Below are 22,098 nucleotides of genomic sequence, written 5' to 3'. Positions count from 1 at the left end.
AACCGATATGTAGACACAAAAAATACTGTAGAAACTTAACAGATCCATCAGCATGTGAAGTGAGAGAAACTGGTTTAACATTCAGAGACAAATATGGGTCTTCTTCAGAACTGAAGAGAAGTGGAAATGATTTCTGCTGTTGAAAAGGAGAGGGATGGTGAAAAAGAGAAGGCCAGGGAAGAAGGCAAAGGTAATTAACCATCAAAGGTGATATAGGTAGAAAGGAAAGAGAGTGGTAATGATAATGGAGAAACCATCCAGAGTGGGTGTTAATGGCAGAATGCAGGTCAGCTCTAGCTGAAATAAAGACATGAAACCAAATAAGACATCATGGAGAAAACAAGAAACAAAAATGCACTTTTGAATTAGTTTCTGTTTTCCCAGATACTTTGAAATTAATGCATCTAAACACAACCAAAACGGTGAAAAGGAAGAGTCCTGTCCCTCAGCGTCTAGAAAACATTTTAAAGTAAGCAGCACGACAATCTGACAAAAGAAAAACTAGATGCTGGAGAACTAAAACGAACGAAAACAGAAGGGTCACAGGACTCGAAATGTTAACTCTGTTGTCTCTCCTCAGATGCTGCCAGAATTTCTCCAGCAATGTCTGTTTTTATTGGTTTCAGTTTCCATTAACGTTTGTATATGTTTACAATATGAACATGTTCAATTTAGATCTATTCACTCGGGAAATTGCATTATAATGATTACTTTATGTGTGGTATATTTTCTATTTTTGACTCTCTGCCATGACATACTTCTGACATACGTAGCATTATCCAAGCACGTACAATTGTAGAGATATTGAGCACAATCCACATTGTTAATTGGAGATTGGAGTATTTCTAAATGGATACGTACAATTGTGAATGTTTCCAGATTTTGTACCAATAAACACATTAATGTAATAATCACTGTTGCTAAATAAACCATAGAAAAATGACATAAATTATATTTCATTAAATAAAAATATTTTACTGGCAGTGAATTATATCTGAACACAGCATTTGCCTAAATGTGCCTGATAGTATTTCAATCCTTGAAAATAGTGCACTATGTCAACTTCATTTTACATTAAAGCAAAGCAATCAATGGACAGCACTGTACAATGGACGAATCTTGAGTAATCCTACATTTCACAGTTGGTATTGCACCTGGCCTGGTTGTCGTTCCAAAGGCAAATCTTTCTATTTGGAAGTAGTATGTTCCTGAATCTATCTGCTTATTGTGGAGGTTGGTAATAGACACAATCTGTTTTCGATCTCGAATTGTCTATTTGTTGCAGCAATTCGACCAGTGTATTCAGTTGAACTGAGGTTGTTGAGGTTGGTTGGTTTGCCCAGCTGGTTTCTTGTTTCACAGACGTTTCGTTACTGTGCTTGGTAACATCTTCAGTGCAGCATCCGATGAAGCGTCGGTGTGTTTTCCCGCCTGGTTTTTAAACTCTGGGGTCTGTTGAGATGGATTGCCTCACATCCGGGTTTCCTTCGTAGTGGAATGTATATGGGGTCGAGTTCAGTGTGTTTATTAATAGCATGCTTCGTGGAGGGCCATGCTTCTAGGAATTCTTGTGCCTGTCTCTGCGTAGCTTGTCCCAGGATCATGGTGTTGTCCCAGTCGAAGTGGTGGTTCTCCTTGTCCATATGGATTGAGATGAGTGAGTATTGGTCGTGTCCTTTTGCAGCCGGTTGGTGTTCATTTACTCTTGCTGTTAGTTTCCTTAAGTTTGTCCGATGTAGTGTTTCTCGCAGTCTCTGCAGGGGATCTTGTAGATGACAGTTGAACTGTTAAAAATGGCTCTATTCTTGTTGTCTTTACACCAGACAGATACACCATTGATTTAATTGCACTGGTACGCTGTAGATACAGAGTAAGTGGGCTTACCCACTTACTAATTAGTAGCCTCACAAAATATCTTTGGTATGGAATATCAACATAAAGCCCTGGTCTTACTTTGCACCGTGACTATGCTGAGAGCTGCAAGTGCTTGGAAATAAATATTCAATAGATTTTCAAAAAGTAAAAGTGCCATTCTGTTCACATTTCAGCGTTAACTTCTTAGGGGTGCGTTTAGATTTGATACCACGATTGGCAGCAGATAATCAGAAAATCAGGATAGAGTATAAATGGAAACTCAGCCAAACTACCATCCAAGTACTGGTGAACAATCCATAGGAATGGAACGTTGGCTAGTATTGGAACTGACCTAATAAGTCGAAGAATTATCACCCTTCACAAGGATGGCACAGATTTTTCACAGTTAATTAAATATAAAACAATGTGAGGGTAAATGTTACTGCAAGTCGAAATCAGTAAAATCAAATCGTATGACCGCAATTGACAGAGAAGTGAATTACAAAGAAGACCATTTGACAGCCCAAGCAAAATCTAAGCTTATGATAGAAAATATTAAATAGCTTACATATTGTAACATCATTGAAAGCAGTAACTCAGAAGGATGCATCATCACTTCGCAGTGATCTGATGTGAATGGATTTCAAGTTTTCTAGGCCAATACTTGGAAAAGACTGATTTTTTTTTATGAGGGAAGTTCGGCCAGGCCGAGCTTGTACACAGCAGAGTTTTGAAGAGTAAGAGGTGACTTTTCTAACACATAACATCTCGAAGGATCTTGTCAAAAAGCATGCTGAAAGGATGTTTTGTATTCTTGGAGAATCTAAAAATATGGATAACTGTTTGAAATAAGGGATCTCCCATTAAAGAGACAGAGATGAGAAGTTTATTTTTATTCTAGAGGATCTTTGGAATTTTCTTCCTCAAAAGCTAGTGAAAGGACTTATTTTATTCACTCAAAGGATGTGGGCGTCTCTGTTTGGGCCAACATTAATTGTCCGTTCCTAATTGCCCAGAGGGCAGTTAAGAATCAACCACATTTCAGTGAGCCTGGAGTCAGATGTAGCTCAGGCCAGGCAAAGATGACAGATTTCCTTCGAAAAAGGACATTAGTGAACCAAATGGGGTTTCCCTGACAATTGGCAATGGTTTCATGGTCATCATTTGGACCGTAACTCCAGATTCTTTATTGAATTCAAATTCCACCATCTACTGAGGCAGGATTTGAACCCGGGTGCTTAGAACTTTAGTTGAGTTTATGGATTAATATATTCAAAGATGAGTTAATTTGATTATAGATAATAATACCATGAAAGGTTATTTGGTGGTACGTATTCACGTGGAGAAATCAGGTCACCCATTGTCTTATTGAATGGAGGAACAGGTTTGAGGGACTGAGGACCCAACTCCTATTTCCAATCCTTATGGTCACAACAAAAATTAGGAGATTTGTTCAGACTTAAAACAAGTTTGTTGTTGTTTTGGAAAGGAGTTTTTGAACAAGAAAATAGGCAAGGCAAGCACACCAAATATCTAGTATAAGAATGCAGAAAGTAGTCTCCAAATGAACACTCCAAGAAGGTGCTAAGGTTAGATCAGGTACAGTCAAGATGGTTTTCTCAGAGGGAGATCATACCTGAAAAATCTAGTGGTATTTTTCGAGGAGCTGAACAAGTGTTTGGATGATGTTAAGGTAATTAACATCGTTTACATGGATTTCGGCAAGGCCCTTGACAAGATCTTATATGGAAAACTGATAAGGAAGTTATAAGCTCATGGAATCCAGGTAACTTGGCAAGTTAGATCCAAAATTGGTTTAGTGACAGAAGACTGTAGAAGCTGGTAGGGAGCCGTTTATGTGGTTGGAGCTCTCTGCTGGGTATTGTATTGTTTGCAATATTCATAAATGAAGTAGATGAGAATACAGAGGGCATGATAAGTACGTTTGCAATGACACAAAGATTGGTTAGGTGGTTGACAGTGAAGAGGAAGTTGTTAGATTACAGGAGGATATAAAAGGATTGGTGAGATCAGTGGCAGATGGGATTTAACCCTGATAAATGTGAACTGGTGCACTTTGGAAGAAGAAACAAAACAAGGGAGAATTCAATGAGTGGCTAGATACTGGTTGGGCTTAAAATTTATTTAATATTGTCACTTGAGCCTAGGCACAGGGAAAAGTGAATAATGTCACCACGTTCTGGTGCCACCTTGGATTCCAGAATAAATTGCCGAATAAAATATATAAATGGTAAAACACTGAATAAATTAATATTACTAAAACTGAAACAGCTTCAAAAGTTCATCTGTCTCTCTATCTCTCTCTGTAGACTCACTTTCTCTGCTTCTCCAGTCGCCGCCATCTGACATCATCCCCAGGGTACTGGGAATGTGCTCCTTTCCTGCCAAAACCATCACTGTCACTTCCGTGTCTGCCGCCTCTGAACTGGGGACAGTCACACTGCGTGTGTCCCGTGTATCTTCCGAGGCTGGACATTGACTCCTGGCTCTTGGTCGACCAATTGGGTCCTGGCTCGACTGCCGCCAGCCGAGATGGAGCGGGAATGGAGATGCTGGGCACCCCAGTGTCCCTCAAGAGGGCATTGGGAGGAAGCCACAGGACAATCAAAGTTAAAAAAAAAAGTTACTGAGCTGAAAAGACAATGATGAAGCTGTATAGATGCAGCAGAACCCGCCTTATATGCCATCAGCAGCCAGGCCCTGTACTAAGGAGCCAAACACTGCTGACCCAGCCACTGCAGGGTCAGAGTATCAGAGTGAAGTTGGATACTTGTGCACGCGTCCATAAAAGTGGGCGGATTGTGTGCAATGAAAAGTATGCATGTCAAGTTGGAAATATACAGAACTTTGGTTGTGCAAAAGCTGGAGTACTTATGTGCAATTCTGGTTACCACTCTACAGGCAGTCATTGCACTGGAAGCAGTACATCTATGAAGAGAGGCTGGAGGGAAGCTCAGGTCATTTTCTTTGGAACAGAGAAAGTTGTGCGGTCAGAGGGGCAACAACAGAAATGGCTACGAGACTGCAAGAGCTACAATCAAGCATGATGGATACTGTGATCAAGCTAGTTTAAGCTCTGATCTAGTTTAAAACTGCAGCCAAGACGTGTTCTGACCTGTCCTGTAAGCTGTGACCTGTTTCCTGTGTTGACCAAATAAGGGATGTGTCATAGCTGTTTGATAAACATACCGACACGACTATTACCTTATATAGAGCATCGTGGCTGTTTGCATCTTGGTATAAACAGTTGGGAGTTGCTTATCAGTTAGCTTCATTGGCTATCATTGAACATTGTGATCAGGTTTTGGTCAATTCATTGGCCCAGTAGCAGAGAAGTTTCTGGAAGAGTGATCATGTTTTGGGATAAAGTTAACAGTAGAAAGGATATTTCCAGAGAGAGCATTCGAAACCCACATTCACAACATATGTGCTCTGAAGTTAACATCTACACCAAGAGTGGAAGTTGGCCCCTTCACTCAAATCAGTGTGGTATATGTTTAAAGTCAAACTCATACAGTTAAATTTGGTGTTACAGTTAAATGTGAATTAAGTTAAAGTAGAGCATAGTGAAGTCGAATGAAGTGAATTACTGCCGAAGTTAAGTTAGATGAAGTAAAAAGTTAATGTTGCAATGAATATATGTTTTATATTATTACTAAAACAGTTTAATTAAATTCCAAATCGATTCCCAGTCATTTGTCTGTCACACAAATGAAGAACACATGGGAGAAGGTTGAAGTGCTCTTTCGGGTTACAGTAGAGGGGGGAAGATTATGAGGGGCATGGACAGTGTGAGTAGAAAGCAGCAGTTCACCTTAGTTGAAGGGTCAGTAACAAGAGACATAATTTTAAAGTGAAAGGCAAGAGGTTTAAACGTATTTGAGAAAAGCCTTTTCATCCTTTTCATGGTGGAGGTCTAGACTGCATCGTTTGGGAGAGTATTTGAGGCAGGAAAGTGGGACTAGTGCACGTAGTAGCATGTTTTTGCTAGTACAGACTCGATGCACTGAAGGGCCTCTCCTGTAATGTATGATTCCATAAGTTAAACAAAGGTTCAACCAGTCAAAAAATACCCAAAATATTATTCAGGTACTTGCATCAAAATTGCCAGTATCTCTTCTTCCAACTCTTCTTCCAGTGTGGAGGATGAGTACAGAGTTATTCTCAGTAACGGCAACCACGAAACCATTATTTATTGTTGTTAACAACAATTTGGTTTATTAATGTCCTTTAGGGAATGAAATTCGTCACCCTTACCTGGTGTGGCTTACATGTTACTCCAATATATAACAATGCAGTTAATTCTTATCTATGCTCGGAAATGGTTGAACATATGATTCAGTCGAAGATCAATAGCAAAATTGCAACAACGCTTTTTCTTGAGATGCCCACACACCAAAGGAAGCATTTAAAAAGGAACGGGGAATATGAGATGTCCGCCTTGACTTGATTAATTAATTCCCAATATTAAAAAGTTGGGCAATACGCAAACGATGAAATACGCTTTACTTTAATATTGCAGCCAGGCATTTGGAAGCGCACCTCTTGGGTCAAATATGATACCAAGGCTGTGAACATTTGGGTCCGCCCTTAAGCCGTTATGATTTAGGAATATGATTTCTGAAGGGGCTGCAGTGTTCGCAACACGAGAAAAACAGTTTTGCTGCTTAGAAAAGGTAAGATAATGGTAAATTGCAGCTGGGTGTCATCATTGTTCATGTGGAAAATGGCTTAGTGAGGCAGCCAAAAAGAATCATATAGGGAAGCAATGAAAAGTGTCAAAGGGTAGATATGGGAGTGGGGGTGGGGGGTGGGGGCGTGGTGAGGGCGCTGTGGTGTGGGGTCACTCATTTCAGATGCCACCAAAAATGAACATCATAGGTTTAGCAGACTAGCAACGGTATAGAGGGGAATTTATCTGAGGAAGTCAATAGTGGCAAACTTTCGTTTAGACTGAAAGGAAGTAAAGTTTCTCTGTTCGGATCTGTGCTCTGTTTCATGCATGAAAATAATGTTTTTGCAGGTGACACAAAACTCAGAACTGTAGTGAACATTGGAGAATGATTGATTGTCAAGGTTTATTTCTTTTAGGATAAGATTAATGACATAGTATTTAAATCAGAGCAGGCCAAATCAAAACGGGACAAAAACCATTTACAAATTGGTTAACACATGGGTCACGAGGGGAATCTGTATGATTAATTGTGCAGATATAATAGAGCAGAGGGATCAGAAGGAGTATTGAAGGAGCTTCAAGTAGATTGGCTATTGGAGGAAGTGGCCCAGCAGAGGCAGTTGATCGGATTGTCACAAAATCCCATTTGGCCAATCGACTCTGCACCAACCGTCTGAAGAACATCTCACCCAAACCCAAACCCTCACCCAACCCCTGATATTCCGCATTTACCATGGCTAATCTAGCCCCACACGTCCCTGGACAGTAAGGGGCAATTTAGCAGACCAATCCACCTAACTTGTGAATCTTTGGACTGTGGTAGGAAACCAGAGCACCCAACGGAAACTGGGAGAACATGTAAACTCCACAAAGACAGTCACCCAAATTTAGAATCAAACCCAGGCCCCTGGCACTGTGAGACAACCGTGCTGACTACTGAGCCATTGTACCATCCCGTGCTGCTCCAGTCATAGTGACAACGAAGTCCATGATCTCCCTACACCGTTGGACCTCCATTGCCATATCAATTTTTTCAGCAACTGAGTAACTGATTTTATCAACCATACCCTTACTTACACCATTGAAGTTGTGGCACTGAATAAAACCACTACTTTCTTTCAGCCATTCTGTTCCCTTGCTTTGGCCTTAATCTCAGCTTCCTTAAATCTAAGGCATACAGAATTGAAAACATGTGCTCGATAAGTGGTTTCGTTATGTCGTGTCATGCGCTTGTCTGTTCCAGAATCACCCTGGAATGCAATAACCTTTTTTAACTATTGCACTGAAGCCTTTTTTCCCTGTGTCCTCCACGCTTGCCTCCAACAACAAGTGTGAGAATTCCTATAGCTACCTTATTACTAAGATTGGGACAACTGCCTATGCGGAGTCACTTCTTTTAGTAGCCAATCTGGCCGAATTTAAATCAAATCCCATCAACATCCGCTATGAACGCAGATCATTCTTTCATTTCTCTCCTTACTCCCTTCCTGAGAGCTGTGAGGTCTTATTTCCCCATAAGGCCAATAAGTGAAATATCAAAAGTGCTGTTTAAGTGAATTGAGAGTGATCTTTTAAAAAAAAAACAGATTATCAGGAAACATACCCTGATTCAGCTCTGCTCCAAATAGAGACATCACAGCTTCCAATACACATCAGGACCATAAAAGTTCTACCACCTTTAAAGTATCATTTCAGACCAGTAGATTAAGTTAAACTGAAAGGTTTAAGCATCTTTGTGGTTTTGAGTTTACAGGGAATTAAACCGACCAGCATTTTTGCACGCTGCCTTTTTTGTTGCAAACGCCCAGATGAGACTCTAACACTGAAAGCTTTAACCATCACACAGACCATGTTTATGCACATGATTGATTAAAAACTATGGTCAATTGTCATGTACACTGCAACAAAATATTTTGCAAGGCAGTTAAATAAAAACCAAACGTTCAAAATATGCTGCAATGCATGTGGGTGTCATTGACTCAGAACAAATAGAAACCACAATATTGCATATAAGACTGTTATTCAAGTAATGTTTTCCACCGCTTATTGCAGACAACAGCAATCTCCAAGATGGATTGAGAAATATCATTTCTAAGTATTGAACTGATGCTTTAAATATTTTTGAGACAATTTGAAGTGAAATTAAAATAAAACATTTATATTTTGATCCTGTAGTTTTCAAGCATGAAGAGACATTTGAAACGTAACATTTTAGAATTAGCATTTTGCTTATATCATAGTTCTATTCAGCTAAACAGCGCAACGAAGTACATTTCATCAAAGACAAGAACTTGCCATTGAATGGAACCTTTGACCTAATAGCACATACAAAGGAACTCTACAGAAGCATTATAAAGTTTACAAAAAAAAAAGGCCCCAACATTTCAGCTTTACTCTTCAGGATGTTTCATTTCTTTTTCTCAGCTTTTTGCTTACACTATCAGCATTCTTTGTCATGATGTGAATTTACTGTTTTTGGCTTCAACATTCTAACCTATAAAACATTGAGAATTTCACATGATAGAGGGGAGAAAAGAAAATATATGCAAGAACGGCCAGATAGCTGGGGAAGGACAATTGCGAATATAGGCATTAATTATCAAAAGAAGATTTATTGACAGGTGTCAGAATCAATGCCTTTATGCAAATATAATAATGTATATATGCAACATTTCCAACTAATATGAAGCTCAAAATGGATGAATTTGGAGATTGGTAAGACAGTATTTGATCTAAGTTTTGTTTCAGACACAGTTCTCGATTGAATATGATAGTGATGGGTAGAAATTAATTAAATAATCAGCACCGAACAGCCAAACCTAAATCAATAGATTGTCAATCACCATTTTATATAAATGAATGAACTGATGCATAACAAGGTGACCATAAAATAAGTCCAAATCATGATGTGCTTCATAGCAATTTGAAAATAAATCAGATTCATGTTGATATTTTGCAGAATCGATTTTTCTTTTCTCTGGGCCCAAATTACGATCAAACTGAACTTAAGTTCGGACAATATTTTACTGAAGAAATTCACGATAATTAAGATGACACAATGGGGAAGCCTACACCTGAGCATTAAAGAAATTCCACAATGACTGGGGAGCAACACTGATGAGGCTTTTGCCACAGTCATACCAGCGAGGCTCCATCAACTACGTGGGGAAATATATTTGAAGGCACAATGTGACTTCAGGAAAAGTAGATCCATGGGAGACACGAAATTCTTACAAACTCAGTTTCAAGAGAAGTGCAGAGAGCAATAACAAAACTCTACCTTCCTTTTTGTGGATTTCACAATAAGATTTGTCACCGTAATTAGGGCAGGCAAAATAGGTACTCAGCCTCTAGTGATGATATTAGAGAAAAAGATCAGCTATGCTACAAAGCTTTGAAGAGTTTTATACCCCTTTTGTGATAACATACACTGCAGGTACTCACAAAACCAATAGCCTTCAAATGTTGGTCGTATCACTCAGGATCTGATTGAATTCATATTCCTTCTCCTTAATCATAGGTACCATTCAATTTCACGACACATTTGACTGTTCAGGCAGAAAATGAAGAGAAACAGTTCTGTAGTTTGGGCCCTGCACTGTTTTTCGTATATTTTCTTTCTGTTACACTTCCCTATTAGTTATCTGCGGCCATGAAAATGTGCACCTACACAAATGATCAGAGGCAAAACTCCTAAACCTATCAAAACTGAAAACTAGGACAGAGGTGTGGTATACCTGATCAAAGATCTTTTGTCCGCTGATTATGCAAAACTCACTGCCCAAAGTGGAAGACTAGCGTGAAAGCCTAATGGACGAATTGTCTCATGCTTGTGTCATATTTTCCTTCACTACTATTGTGAAGAAAACTGTAGTGACAGCGTTGCATGCATTTGCCTGTGATCAGTCTGAGCAACACCACAGAAGTAGTCTGAAAATTCTGATATCTTGGATCTACAGAGGCAAACAATCAAATTATAAAGACAGTCACAATTTTCCTTGCTAACTGTACAATCACAGAAATATATCGATTTGATTTAACACCTGCATCTTCAGCGTATGGTTTGTGGCAATGAGGCCTGGACAACTTACAAATCCCAATAATTTCCAACTCTGTGATTTTGGGATCATAAGGAAAACCAAAGTCACCAAATCCAGCAGTCATTTCTTGGGAAAATATGCTAGTTTCAATTAAGCAAATAAAAGTTAGCTCATTTGACAATTTCTGCAGGACGGAAGAATGCCACATCCTCGGGGATATGCTATAAGTGGAGCTAAACCTTTTCAAGATACCTTCAGGACTTCCAGAGCTCTGACTTGAGATGTGATCAAAGAGACTCGAAAACCTCCTACATCAATTACAAAATATGTCGATTAATAAAATGGCGACACCCCAGTTGTGTGCAGAAGTTCATCTCATCGCTACACGTGGTTTCAGAAGCTCCAAAGCGGATGTCAACCCTACAAACATAGTGTAACAGAGGCCAGCCCACACCCCTGGTGAGAGATAACTTTTTATGTAACACATATGGCAAACATTGCTTTTCCAGCACTGGCTTAATTTTTGCCCTTGGAATAAGTGACACAGAAAAGCTCATGTGACCTCATCAAAATGACACTGCAATCCCATCATCCCTCGCAGATGAAATGATGCCCTTCATGTTCAGTACAATACTGAACTGTTCGAGAACAGTCACAGATGGCTATTTATTCAATGATAATGTCCCGATCCTAAGGTAGTCGTTACACAATTATAAACATTTTGCTTCCTCGTTCTTTTAAAAGATTTCAATTCCAATTATTTTCCCAAGAGAATATTTGATATGAAGGAGTCATATAGCCACATCACAACAATATTATATAAAAGCTACTCCTGTCTTGCAATAATCCACGTTTTTCGAATTACACCATTGTTTTGACCTCGACTGATGGACATAAAGGATCATTAAATACTCAGCCGCATGGGGTGTTATTTGTCTCCACTAATGAAATTAGAAAATTAATAATGTCTTTATATTCAATAGCATGGAGTGCTATTTCCTGATATCACTCAGTAAACCTACTTTTGACTCTTTTGCCCATCCCGCCATCACTGCTACCTAACTCTCGGTGTTTACTTTCATTCCCACTCAACTTGAGACTTTCTCTGAGATGCTGACTATTCGATGAGCAGCATTGCAAAAATTAATTAATATAATATAATTAATGGTGCATCTGCTGCAATGATTCAACTGTATAGCAATAAATGCAATGCGGACATAAAGAAAAAGTACATAAAGAATGGCCTGATTTGCACTTCTATTGAACAGGCTGGAATTTTACATATTGTGGAAGTACATATTTACTTCGTATAGTTAAACTTGCATTTCAGTCTCATATTTATTTTTGTGCACACATTTGTTGCAGAATAAGACAGTTATGCATGAGTCACAGAGATTATTAATTTATCTCCTGTGGCGTTTGATCTCCATAAACACTTGCACTGAAATATGGAAAGAAAATTTCTACAAGCTCATTCAAGCCCTGTTTTATACAAGAAATAATTTTAGAATAACAGGGCATGCAATAGCAATCTGGTATGTTTTGCTTTTCAGGGCATGCATACATATCTACCAAAATGCATGGTTATTAGTCAAATTCCAGTTATTTTTAATTTATTGCTTTACTTGTAGATTGTATATGTGTTTCTGGAAATTCTAAAAATTCAATCTTGATACAAGAGAGGATATTTGGATATACATCATTTCGACTCTACGTTTTATTATACTTCATATTTTCAGTTGTTAGTCAGAGGCAACTTCTTGACAAACACATTCCATTGTAATCTTTCTCCCAGTTTAGTATGACATTACCCAGGTCTCATCTTTTAGATTGACTAGTAAATGCTTGGCCCATGAAATGCTTTCTCCATTAACAACTGTCAGGAGTGAAAATCCGCAGATAACCCATAGTATCTTTCTGGACGCCAGTGCTGAATGTTATCTGCTATGCTTTTATGCAAACACACAGCAAAACATATATAGACAGAAACTATTTTTACTGTGTGGAAGCTGAAATATATGTTTAAAACCCAGAGTTCACAATATCAAAGTTGTTAAGCAACTTCAGTAAAGTGTTTACTTGGTGGCAAACTTAGGTTTTAAAGGCCTTTGTCTTGTAGCAGATTGAGTGAACTGAGAGAATCGAGAATCCTTACAATTCTAATGTATTTAGAAGAATGATTTTAAACTACTGATTAGGACATTGACCTAGCCAGATTTGAAAATATGATGGTACAAGGAGGAGGTAGAAGTCTAAGAAGTAAGTATTTGTAGCATGAGATTAATAAGAAAAACTCATATGGCATCGAGAAAATGCAAGCAGTAAATGGAATAAATAAAGCATGTATATGTGTAATTTCTTCAAATATTTAGTTATTATGAAGAATTTCTGTGGAATGCAGCTTTGCATTGATTATTAATTGTTTCAATTATTGCTGACAATAGATTGTTCATTGGTAACAGCACATGAAAGATTGAAGAAGAATTAATTGTAAAAGAAGGGATTTCACATATTTAAGTTTTCATACGACATATACTGTACATAAATGGTCAACAACTAATCCACGCACAAAACTCAAAAGTTGAAAGTAGTACGTTTCTTTTTATCTTACATTTTCTTTTGATACGGTTGGATGTTTGATATCAATATCTGATACTGAACGATCTACAGGGAAATCTACTCCATGTTTCTCTTTGGAGGTTGTGGATGCTGTTTCTTTGGCTTGGCTTCGTTACCCTGGCAGTTATGGTAAGCATCATCAAGCTTTGAACAAAGTACAGGAAAATTATGCTAGTATCATTATCAAAGTAAGGTATTCTTTCACTCATTTAATTTGTGTAGAGAGCATACGTGACACTCTATTTTCATCCTTCCCTTCAGTAATAAAATTAGCATTTGTATCGACCTCCAATTGTGGTGCACAAAATCAAGCCAATGTGAAACAAGTATCGAAGTTAACAATTCCTCAAAGTCACAGTTGACAATCGAGCTGATGTCCAGTATGTTTACGTTTATGCAGTAAGGATAGAAAGAGGAGGTGTAGAGCATTGTATGAACTGAAAGAAAATTATTGAAACAGTCCCAGGGTTGATTGGAGTAAAAAATGAGGAAAAGAAGGAGTAAACATCAGGAATGTGATTCATGTTGACCGAATGCTGTATTGTATTTGTGATTATACAACAGAAATGGATCTCAGTGACATTCATACATAGGGTATTGTTACTTGGAGACCTCCTAAAGGGCGACCCTCACTTTATAAACATTATAGATGTAGCCCTTTCAATTTGGGAATAAATTGCAAAAAACAAAACCTAATCAGCTCCTTGAGCCTTTGTCAAAAGAAATTTCACGTCAGTGAAGTCAACCATAATCTATCGTATACATGGATTGGTGAAGGAGAGTTTCATATTCAATTTTCCCATGATTTTATATAGCATTTACCCATGGGTATAGGTGTACAACATGAGTAGAGAGTTGCAGTCCAATAAAATTCACTGGTAGACCTGCAGTCCCAGCAATGATTGCCGCTTCCAGGCAATCACCCCACTCGAAGGAACACAGGAACATCTAGGGTTGCCAGGGCCAGCTTGGCAATTCACAGAGAAGGAGGGGAGTGGGCTACCATGCTTCCCGATTGATGTTGTTCCTTTCACTTGGTCGTGGTCACCTAACTGCCTCAATGGGCCCAAAAACAAGCAAGACACCCCACAAATTTCCGACACAAACTCCCCTACAATTTTGGCAGTGGGAGGAACAGGCGAGTAGGTGGCAGACGTGGCGCTGTGTAGAAAATAAACAGCTCCATCCAAGCAATCCCTTCAAACGTTCCGGCTGAGATTGTCTAATTAAGCCCAAATTTGTATGTTACAACATATTGCAAAGTCCCCAGTAGGGGTTCAGGGGTTGTAAGGCCAAATTTGGACCTTCAATCTTAATTTGATTTTTGAACAGTTTCTGCAGAGTAACAAAATAAAGTAATACATTAAATGGGTAGATTTATTCCCATTTGACATTTTGTAACCCTATATCATGTTTACGTGATTGGAGTTGTATCATTGCATGCTGTGGTTAGATTCTGATGATGAGATAGCTTCTGAAGCTTCTGCTGCTGCAAAGGTATATAGGTTGCAGTGTCCCACTTAGGGTAAATGCCTACACTAAGAAATAACCACACAATTTCTCATTGATCTTTACACCTTCTGCAAATGGAAACAGTGGCTGAGACGCTTTCTATTGACAAATTCCACGAGCAGAACCTATATTGCTCTGAGGAGCTTTAAAATTCTTGACTTATAAATTTTGAAGTATTATTTCAAGCTGAAAAGGGAAATTGGAAAGGGTAAAACGAATGACAAATTCTCTCTCTCTTGTTCAAATGTAATATTTCCCTCTTCCTATGAAAGTGTTAAGCCATCCTTAAAACTGAGAATTTTATAAAATAAAAACTGTTCAAATGACAGTCCTTACTGCTATACATTTGGAAGAACAAGAGAGATGAGCTACCTGAAACTACTTTTTGTTTCAATCTGCTTCTGTGCATTTTGCTTTGATCACTGTATGCTCAGATATTTCTACACAACATATCATAGTTTTTCCAGTGGTGTTAACTGATGAATTTATACTAAGTAAGTTGATTAAATTAACTCAATTGCACATAAATATCTGTGACGTTTTGACCTATATCATTCGTGAGAACACGTGTAACAAAATAGGCAAATATCAATTTACCTGGTGCTGTTCAGGATTTCGCATTTTCTTCCTTTTTGGCAATTCTGCTTTAGACAAAAGAGAATTAAAGTTAATGAATTATTTATGGAACGTGTTTTGACATATATCGGACATTTTGGATTGAATAAACCTTCTATTTATAAAGCGTATTTTTGTAAGCACTTTTAACCAAGATTTTGGCTATTAGCTTTTCAGTTATGCTGTATGTTCTTACTGCCTGTTAACAGCAATGCGCACAAATACTTACAGCCATGGCCAATTGAACTTATCGTCATTTACAATAAACTTTAAAGAAGAAGGAAAGTATTGCACAATCTTAGAAATTTCCACAAGGTGTTAAAATCAACGAAGCATATCTGAAGCTGTGAAATGTTCGAGCTGTGGATAGTAGGTCAGTAGGATTTGGATCAGAATGTCCGTGAGCGTCTGTTAACTTATTTTTTATCATAACATTGTAAAATGTGATTGCCAAGGAAAAATAGAATCACCTAGTAAACAAGTTATTATATTGTCTTTTGTGATGACTAATTGCTGAAAGTCTTTGTCACAATTGCACTTGTTTCTGAAAATATTCAACAAATACAGTGAATGTAATTTAATGCTATCCCAGGGATGGTCTGGGAGGCAAAGAGGTGCACAATGTAACAGCAAAATGGAAAGTAGGGGATCATTCTTATTTGGCCAACAGTTGGACTGTTATAAGGCCACTTCATGATAATTTAAAGGCTTGATCGCACCAGGGCAACTATTCAGCTAGTAGTAAGCATATGCAATACCATTTAAGTAAACTGCAAAGTGAATTCTGACAGATAAGTCTGTGGAGAGGTTGGGGGACACAGTCTAATCGTGACACTTAACCAATTGAGGTGTCATGAGGTGGATGAAAAACGTCCCTGCGAACCTGGCCTCCAAAATAAAGCTCTAACCACTTTTCTGTGTCATCCTGACTAGTCCTGGTTGATGTACTCTATAAAATTTCGTCTGGAAGCTCGAAGATTTTTATGACTAAGCCTCTTACAGTACCAGAGACCACCTACGACTGTGACGCAGCTTGAACTGCTGATTTGCTGGCGCCTGATGGTGTTTTCTCAAATTGAGAAAATGTGGGATACTTGTCTTGGTGAAGCTTGTCTTGGTACGAGCAGCACGGTGGCACAGTGGTTAGCTCATCTGTCTCACAACACCAGGGACCTGGGATTGATGCCAACCTGGTGTGACTGCTTGAGTGGCGTTTACATGTTCTTCCCGTATCTCTGTGGGTTTCAACTCACACAGTCCAAAGAAGTACAGTTGAGTTGGATTGGCCATGCTAAATTGCCCTGTAACTACCAGGGGCATGTTGGCTAGGTGGATTATCTATGGCAACTGTGCGGTTATGGGGATAGGTGTGGTGGGGTTGGGGGGAGGTCTGGGTTGGTGTTTTTTGGTGGGTTGGTGCAGACTCGATGGGACGAATGGCATCTATCTGCATTGCAGGGATTCGATGATTAGGCCTAAATCCCAAATCTTATTGCATAATTGAGATTTCATTTTGATGGCACTCCTACAAATGGCAGTAACAGACTCACCATTGGCTTTACTGTCGACGAACACACCCACTACCATGACCATTAATTTTCACCAAGTGTTCATAATGTTAAAGGATGTAAAATATTTCATAACACGTTTTACGTTGAAAGCATCAATTAAGTCTGTGACTCTAATCGGAGGAAGCCTAGGTGTCCATGTGCATAGATCACTGAAAGTTGCCACCCAGGTTGATAGCGTTGTTAAGAAGGCATACAGTATGTTAGGTTTTATTGGCAGAGGGATTGAGTTTCGGAGCCATGAGGTCATGTTGCAGCTGTACAAAACTCTGGTGCGGCCGCACTTGGAGTATTGCGTACAGTTCTGGTCACCGCATTATAGGAAGGATGTGGAAGCATTGGAAAGGGTGCAGAGGAGATTTACCAGGATGTTGCCTGGTATGGAGGGAAGGTCTTATGAGGAAAGGCTGAGGGTTTTGAGGCTGTTTTCGTTAGAGAGAAGAAGGTTAAGAGGTGACTTGATAGAGACATACAAGATGATGAGAGGATTAGATAGGGTGGACAGTGGGAGCCTTTTTCCTCGGATGGTGATGGCTAGCACGAGGGGACATAGCTTTAAATTGAGGGGTGATAGATATAGGACAGATGTCAGAGGTAGGTTCTTTACTCAGAGAGTAGTAAGGGCGTGGAATGCCCTGCCTGCAAAAATAGTAGACTCGCCCACTTTAAGGGCATTTAAATGGTCATTGGATAAACATATGGATGATAATGGAATAGTTTAGGTTAGATGGGCTTCAGATAGGTTTCACAGGTCGGCGCAACATCGAGGGCCGAAGGGCCTGTACTGCGCTGTAATGTTCTATGTTCTATGTTCTATGTTCTAATATTATTTAGTACTCCATATGCTAATGTCATTTGGGAGAATTTAAACTATTCGGGCAAGGGTTGGGAAACAAAGCAGGCAGTTAGCATGTGGAGTGATTGAGGAGAAGGTAGAAGTTCCGAAAGTCTAACAGGAAGAACAGATAGGGCCAGGTTAATCAACGCGTGGAAGTGGCAGTCTGAAGTGTACTTATGCTAATTTCTGCTCTATTATCCTGATGTACTTATGTAAGCTATGATTTTTTTCTGGTTAGCATGCAAAACAATACTTTTTCCCATATTTTGGTACATGTGACAATAATAAATCAAATCAAATCAAGGAGTATAACAGGTAAGGTAGATTACCTTAGTGCCTGGATTAATACATAGAACAACGATTTTGTAGCCATCACAGAGAGAAGGGCAGGACTGGCAGCTCAGCGTTCCAAAGTTTAAATGTTTCAGGCATTTTAGCGAGTAATGTAAAAGGGGTAGGGGAATTACATCATTGATTAAGGAGAGTTAAAAATCTGCACCAAGAGAGGACATCTTGGAGTGACAATCCCGGAAAGTCATATGGGTAGAACTCCAGAATAAGAAATGTGCAATCACTATGATGGGTATTATAAGTAGGCCTCCACAGAGCCTGTGGAAAATGGAGGAATAGGTATGTATGCGCGTCATGGAAATGTGTAAAACAACAGTGTTGTCATAGTTGGAGATTTTAGCTTTCACAATATTGACTGGGTCTCCCTTCGTACCAGGGACTTCTATGGGGCAGTATTTGTTAGGCGCATCCAGGAGGGTTTCTTGTAAATATGTCAATAGTCCAACAAGAGAAGGGGCCGTACTGGATCATATCCTGGAGAATGAACCTGGCCAGGTAATCAAAGTTTCAACACTGGGGCATGTTGGAAACAGTGTTCATAATTCCGTAAGTGTTAAGATAGTTATGGATGAGAATAAGGCAGGTACTTGATGAAGCTGCTAAATTAACAGAAGACTAATTCCAACACAGTTAAGCAGGAAGTGGAGAAATTAGATTAGGGGTGGCTGTTTGAGGGTAAAGCTATATCTGACATGTGAAAGTTTTTATAAAGGCCAGTTGATCAAAGTTCAGGACCAGCACGTTTATGTGAGGATGAAAGGTGAGGATGGCTTGATTTGGAAACCCTGGGTGACAAAAGGTATTGAAAGTTTACTCAAAAATGAAAAAGAAATAAATGTAAAGTTCAGGAAACTGAAATCAGACAATTGCCTGGAGGAACTTGAAGGCAACAGGGAAGAAATTAAGCAAGGAATTAGGAAGGTTAAAAGGGGCAATGAAATGTCCTTGATATGTAGAATTAATAAGAATTCTAAGGTATTTTACACGTATATTAGGAGCAAGAGTGCACTTGAGGAAAGTATAGGTCCAGCCCAGGACAAAGGAGCAATTTATGCATTGAACCAGAGAAAGTGGGTGAAGTCCTTAATAAGTACTTCACTTCAGTATTCACCAGGGAGAAGGAAATTGAAATTGGCAACATTAGGGACCGGTATGTTGATTTCTAGGGTATGACGATATTAAGAAGGCGGAGCTGTTGCGTGGCTTGAAAGACATTGAGATAGATAATTCCCTGGGGCCTGATGGTATCTATCCCATGAGATTGAGAGAGGCAAAGAAAGAGATTGCTGTGGCGTTGACAGAGACATTTATATCCTCTTTACTCTCAGGTGAGGTCCCAGAAGACTGCAGAATACCAGTTGTTGATTCATTGTTTAAGAAGGACAACAGGGATAATCTGGGAAATTATAGACTGGTGACTCTTACATCAGAAGTAGAGACATTATTGGAAAAGATTCTTAGGGACAGGATTTACATGCATTTGGAAAAGAATGCACTTATCAGAGATAGTCAGCATGACTTTCTGTGTGGGGGCAGCGGTATTGTCTCACAAATTTGCTTGATTTTTTTCAGGAAGTGATGAAGATGACTGATAAGGGGAGGGAAGTGCATGTTGTCTCCATTGACTTTACAAAAGCATTTAAAGTCCCTCCTGGTAGGCTCGTCACTTCGAATCCACGGTGAGTTGGTAAGTTGGATACAAAATTGGCTTTGTCATAGAAAACCAAGGGTAGTTGTAGAGAGGTGTATTTCAGACTGGAGATCTGTTACCAGTCCAAGGATCAGAGCTGAGACCTCTGCTGTTTGTAATATATATAAATGATTTGAATGAAAATGTGAGTAGTCTAACTAGTGAGTTTACAGATGACATGAAAATTGGTGGAGTTGTGGATAATGTGGAAGGTTGTTGAATGATGCAGCAGGATATAGATCAGTTAGAAAGCTTGGTAGAGGAATGTCAGATGAAGTTTTATCTGCACAAGTGTGAAGCAATGCATTTGGGAGGGCAAATGCACGTGGAAAGTATATATAAATGGCATGACCCTTAGAGCATTGATATACAGAGGGATCTTGTGATGAATGTCTATAGTTCCCTCAAAGTGGCAATGCAAGGCGATAATGTGGTAAAGTTGGCATATGGCATGCTGCCTTCATCAGTTGGGGCATCGAGTATAAAAGTTGGCAAGTCATTTTTCAGTTGTATAAAACTTTAGTTAAGCCACACTTGTACTGTGCACAGTTCTCATCACCTTATTATAGAAAAGATGCAAAGGCTTTGGAGACAGTGCAAAAAAGATTATAAGGATGTTACCTGGATTGGAGTTTATTAGCTATAAGGAGAGTTTGAACAAACTTGGATTGATTTTGCTATGCGTCGGAGGCTGAAGGGCAACCTGATAGAAATATATAAAATTGTAAGAGGCATGGATTAGGCGGACAGCCTGAGTTTTTATCCCTCGAGTGGAAATGTCAAATACTTAGAGGCCATAAGTTTAAGCTGAGATGGTTAAAGATTGAAGGAGATGTACAAGGCAAGTTTCTTTTTCACAGAGCGTGGTATGTGCAAGGAATGCACACTCAGGTGAGATGGCATATATTGATACCATAACAATGTTTAAGGGGCATTTATGCAGACATGTGGACAGCTAGAATATAGAGGGATCAAGCAGGCAGATGGGACTAATTTAAAATGGATTCATGGTCACCACGCACACGATGGGCTGAAGGCTTTACTGTCCTATGTCCTATATCCTGTATGCATACTGCTTAAAGAAATTGCATGTGGCAGGACTTGATTGACTGTATTTAAAAGATTGGAGCATAGGGGAAGGAGTAGGCCATTCAGCCATAGAATGTCCTCACATTTTATATCATTACCCTCAACCCCATATTCCCATGCATTTCCATATCTCTTGCTGCCATTAATATCTAGAAATCTATCAATCACTATCTTGAACGTACTTATCAATTACTTTACCACTCTGACTGAGGCAGGAAGTTGCAAAGATTCACCAATCCCTGAGTATTTCTCCTCACCTGAGTTCTAAATGACTTCCCTGTTACGTTGAGATTGTGACCCTTGGTTCTAGATCTAATAATCTGAGAAAAATATTTTCTGCTTCGACTTAGTCAATCTCTTTGAAATTTTGTCACATTCTCTGAGATTGCCTCTATTCTTCTAAGGTTCAGTACACTCAGGCATGTTCCACCATCCAATGAATCAGTCTGATGAACCTCCCATACATTCCACCTATAGAAAGTGCTTCCCTCCTTAAGCAAACGGACCATACTGCATAGAATAATCCAAATGTGGTGTTCCCATTGCCCTATGAAGTTAAAGCAAACGTTCGTTCCTGCTGTTCGCAAATGTACTTGCAATGAAGTCGAGCATATCGTTTGCTCTCCGAATTGCTTGCTGCATCTGAATGTTAGCATTCAGCGACTTACAAAAAATGACATTTAAGTACCTTGGGAATTCAACCTTTTAGAATGTCTGACCATTAAAAAAAAATCTGCACCTGTGTTCCGCCTACCAAAAACAATATCTTATCCTCTTATTTCCTATCTGCTGTACTATTTGCCCAATCATTCGGTCTATCTATATAACCTCTGTTGAAGCATTTTTGAAATCTCCGCAAAATTCGCAAAATCACCACATTTTGTATCATCTGCAAACTTTGAAATATTGCATTTGGTCCCCAAGTCCAAATCATTGAAATAGCCTTTGTACAGCTGGGCCAAAGCATTGACATTTCTGTTACTTCACTAACACAACCTGCCAGCCTAAAAATGTATCAGAGATAGTAGGAACTGCAGATGCTGGAAAATCTGAGATAATAAGGTGTAGAGCTGGATGAACACAGCAGGCCAAGCAGCATCATAGGAGCAGGAAGGCTACGTTTCGGGCTTTCTGATTAAGGGTCTAGGCCCGAAACGTCAGCCTTCCTGCTCCTATGATGCTGCTTGGCCTGCTGCGTTCATCCAGCTCTACATCTTGTTATCTTA

The 22,098-nt window shown here is 39.2% G+C and overlaps 1 protein-coding gene across 1 annotated transcript in view; it reads right to left on the bottom strand.

Annotated features, from left to right (window-relative positions):
* Window positions 1–12,289: 12,289 nt before the first annotated feature.
* LOC109930526 (natural cytotoxicity triggering receptor 3-like) overlaps window positions 12,290–22,098 on the bottom strand; it is a 21,291-nt gene continuing 11,482 nt past the window's right edge. The window contains exons 6-7 of the mRNA XM_020530006.2: window positions 15,319–15,362; window positions 12,290–13,353 (exon numbers count right to left, since the gene is read on the bottom strand). Of these exons, the coding sequence (XP_020385595.2) occupies window positions 13,267–13,353; window positions 15,319–15,362 (131 nt within the window). The 3' untranslated portion in view covers window positions 12,290–13,266. The remainder of the gene's footprint in view (window positions 13,354–15,318; window positions 15,363–22,098) is intronic.

Source organism: Rhincodon typus, chromosome 35, assembly GCF_021869965.1.
Source record: "Rhincodon typus isolate 14 chromosome 35, sRhiTyp1.1, whole genome shotgun sequence".
In the NCBI taxonomy this organism is placed as follows: domain Eukaryota; kingdom Metazoa; phylum Chordata; class Chondrichthyes; order Orectolobiformes; family Rhincodontidae; genus Rhincodon; species Rhincodon typus.
This window is presented reverse-complemented; position numbering and strand designations above follow the sequence as displayed.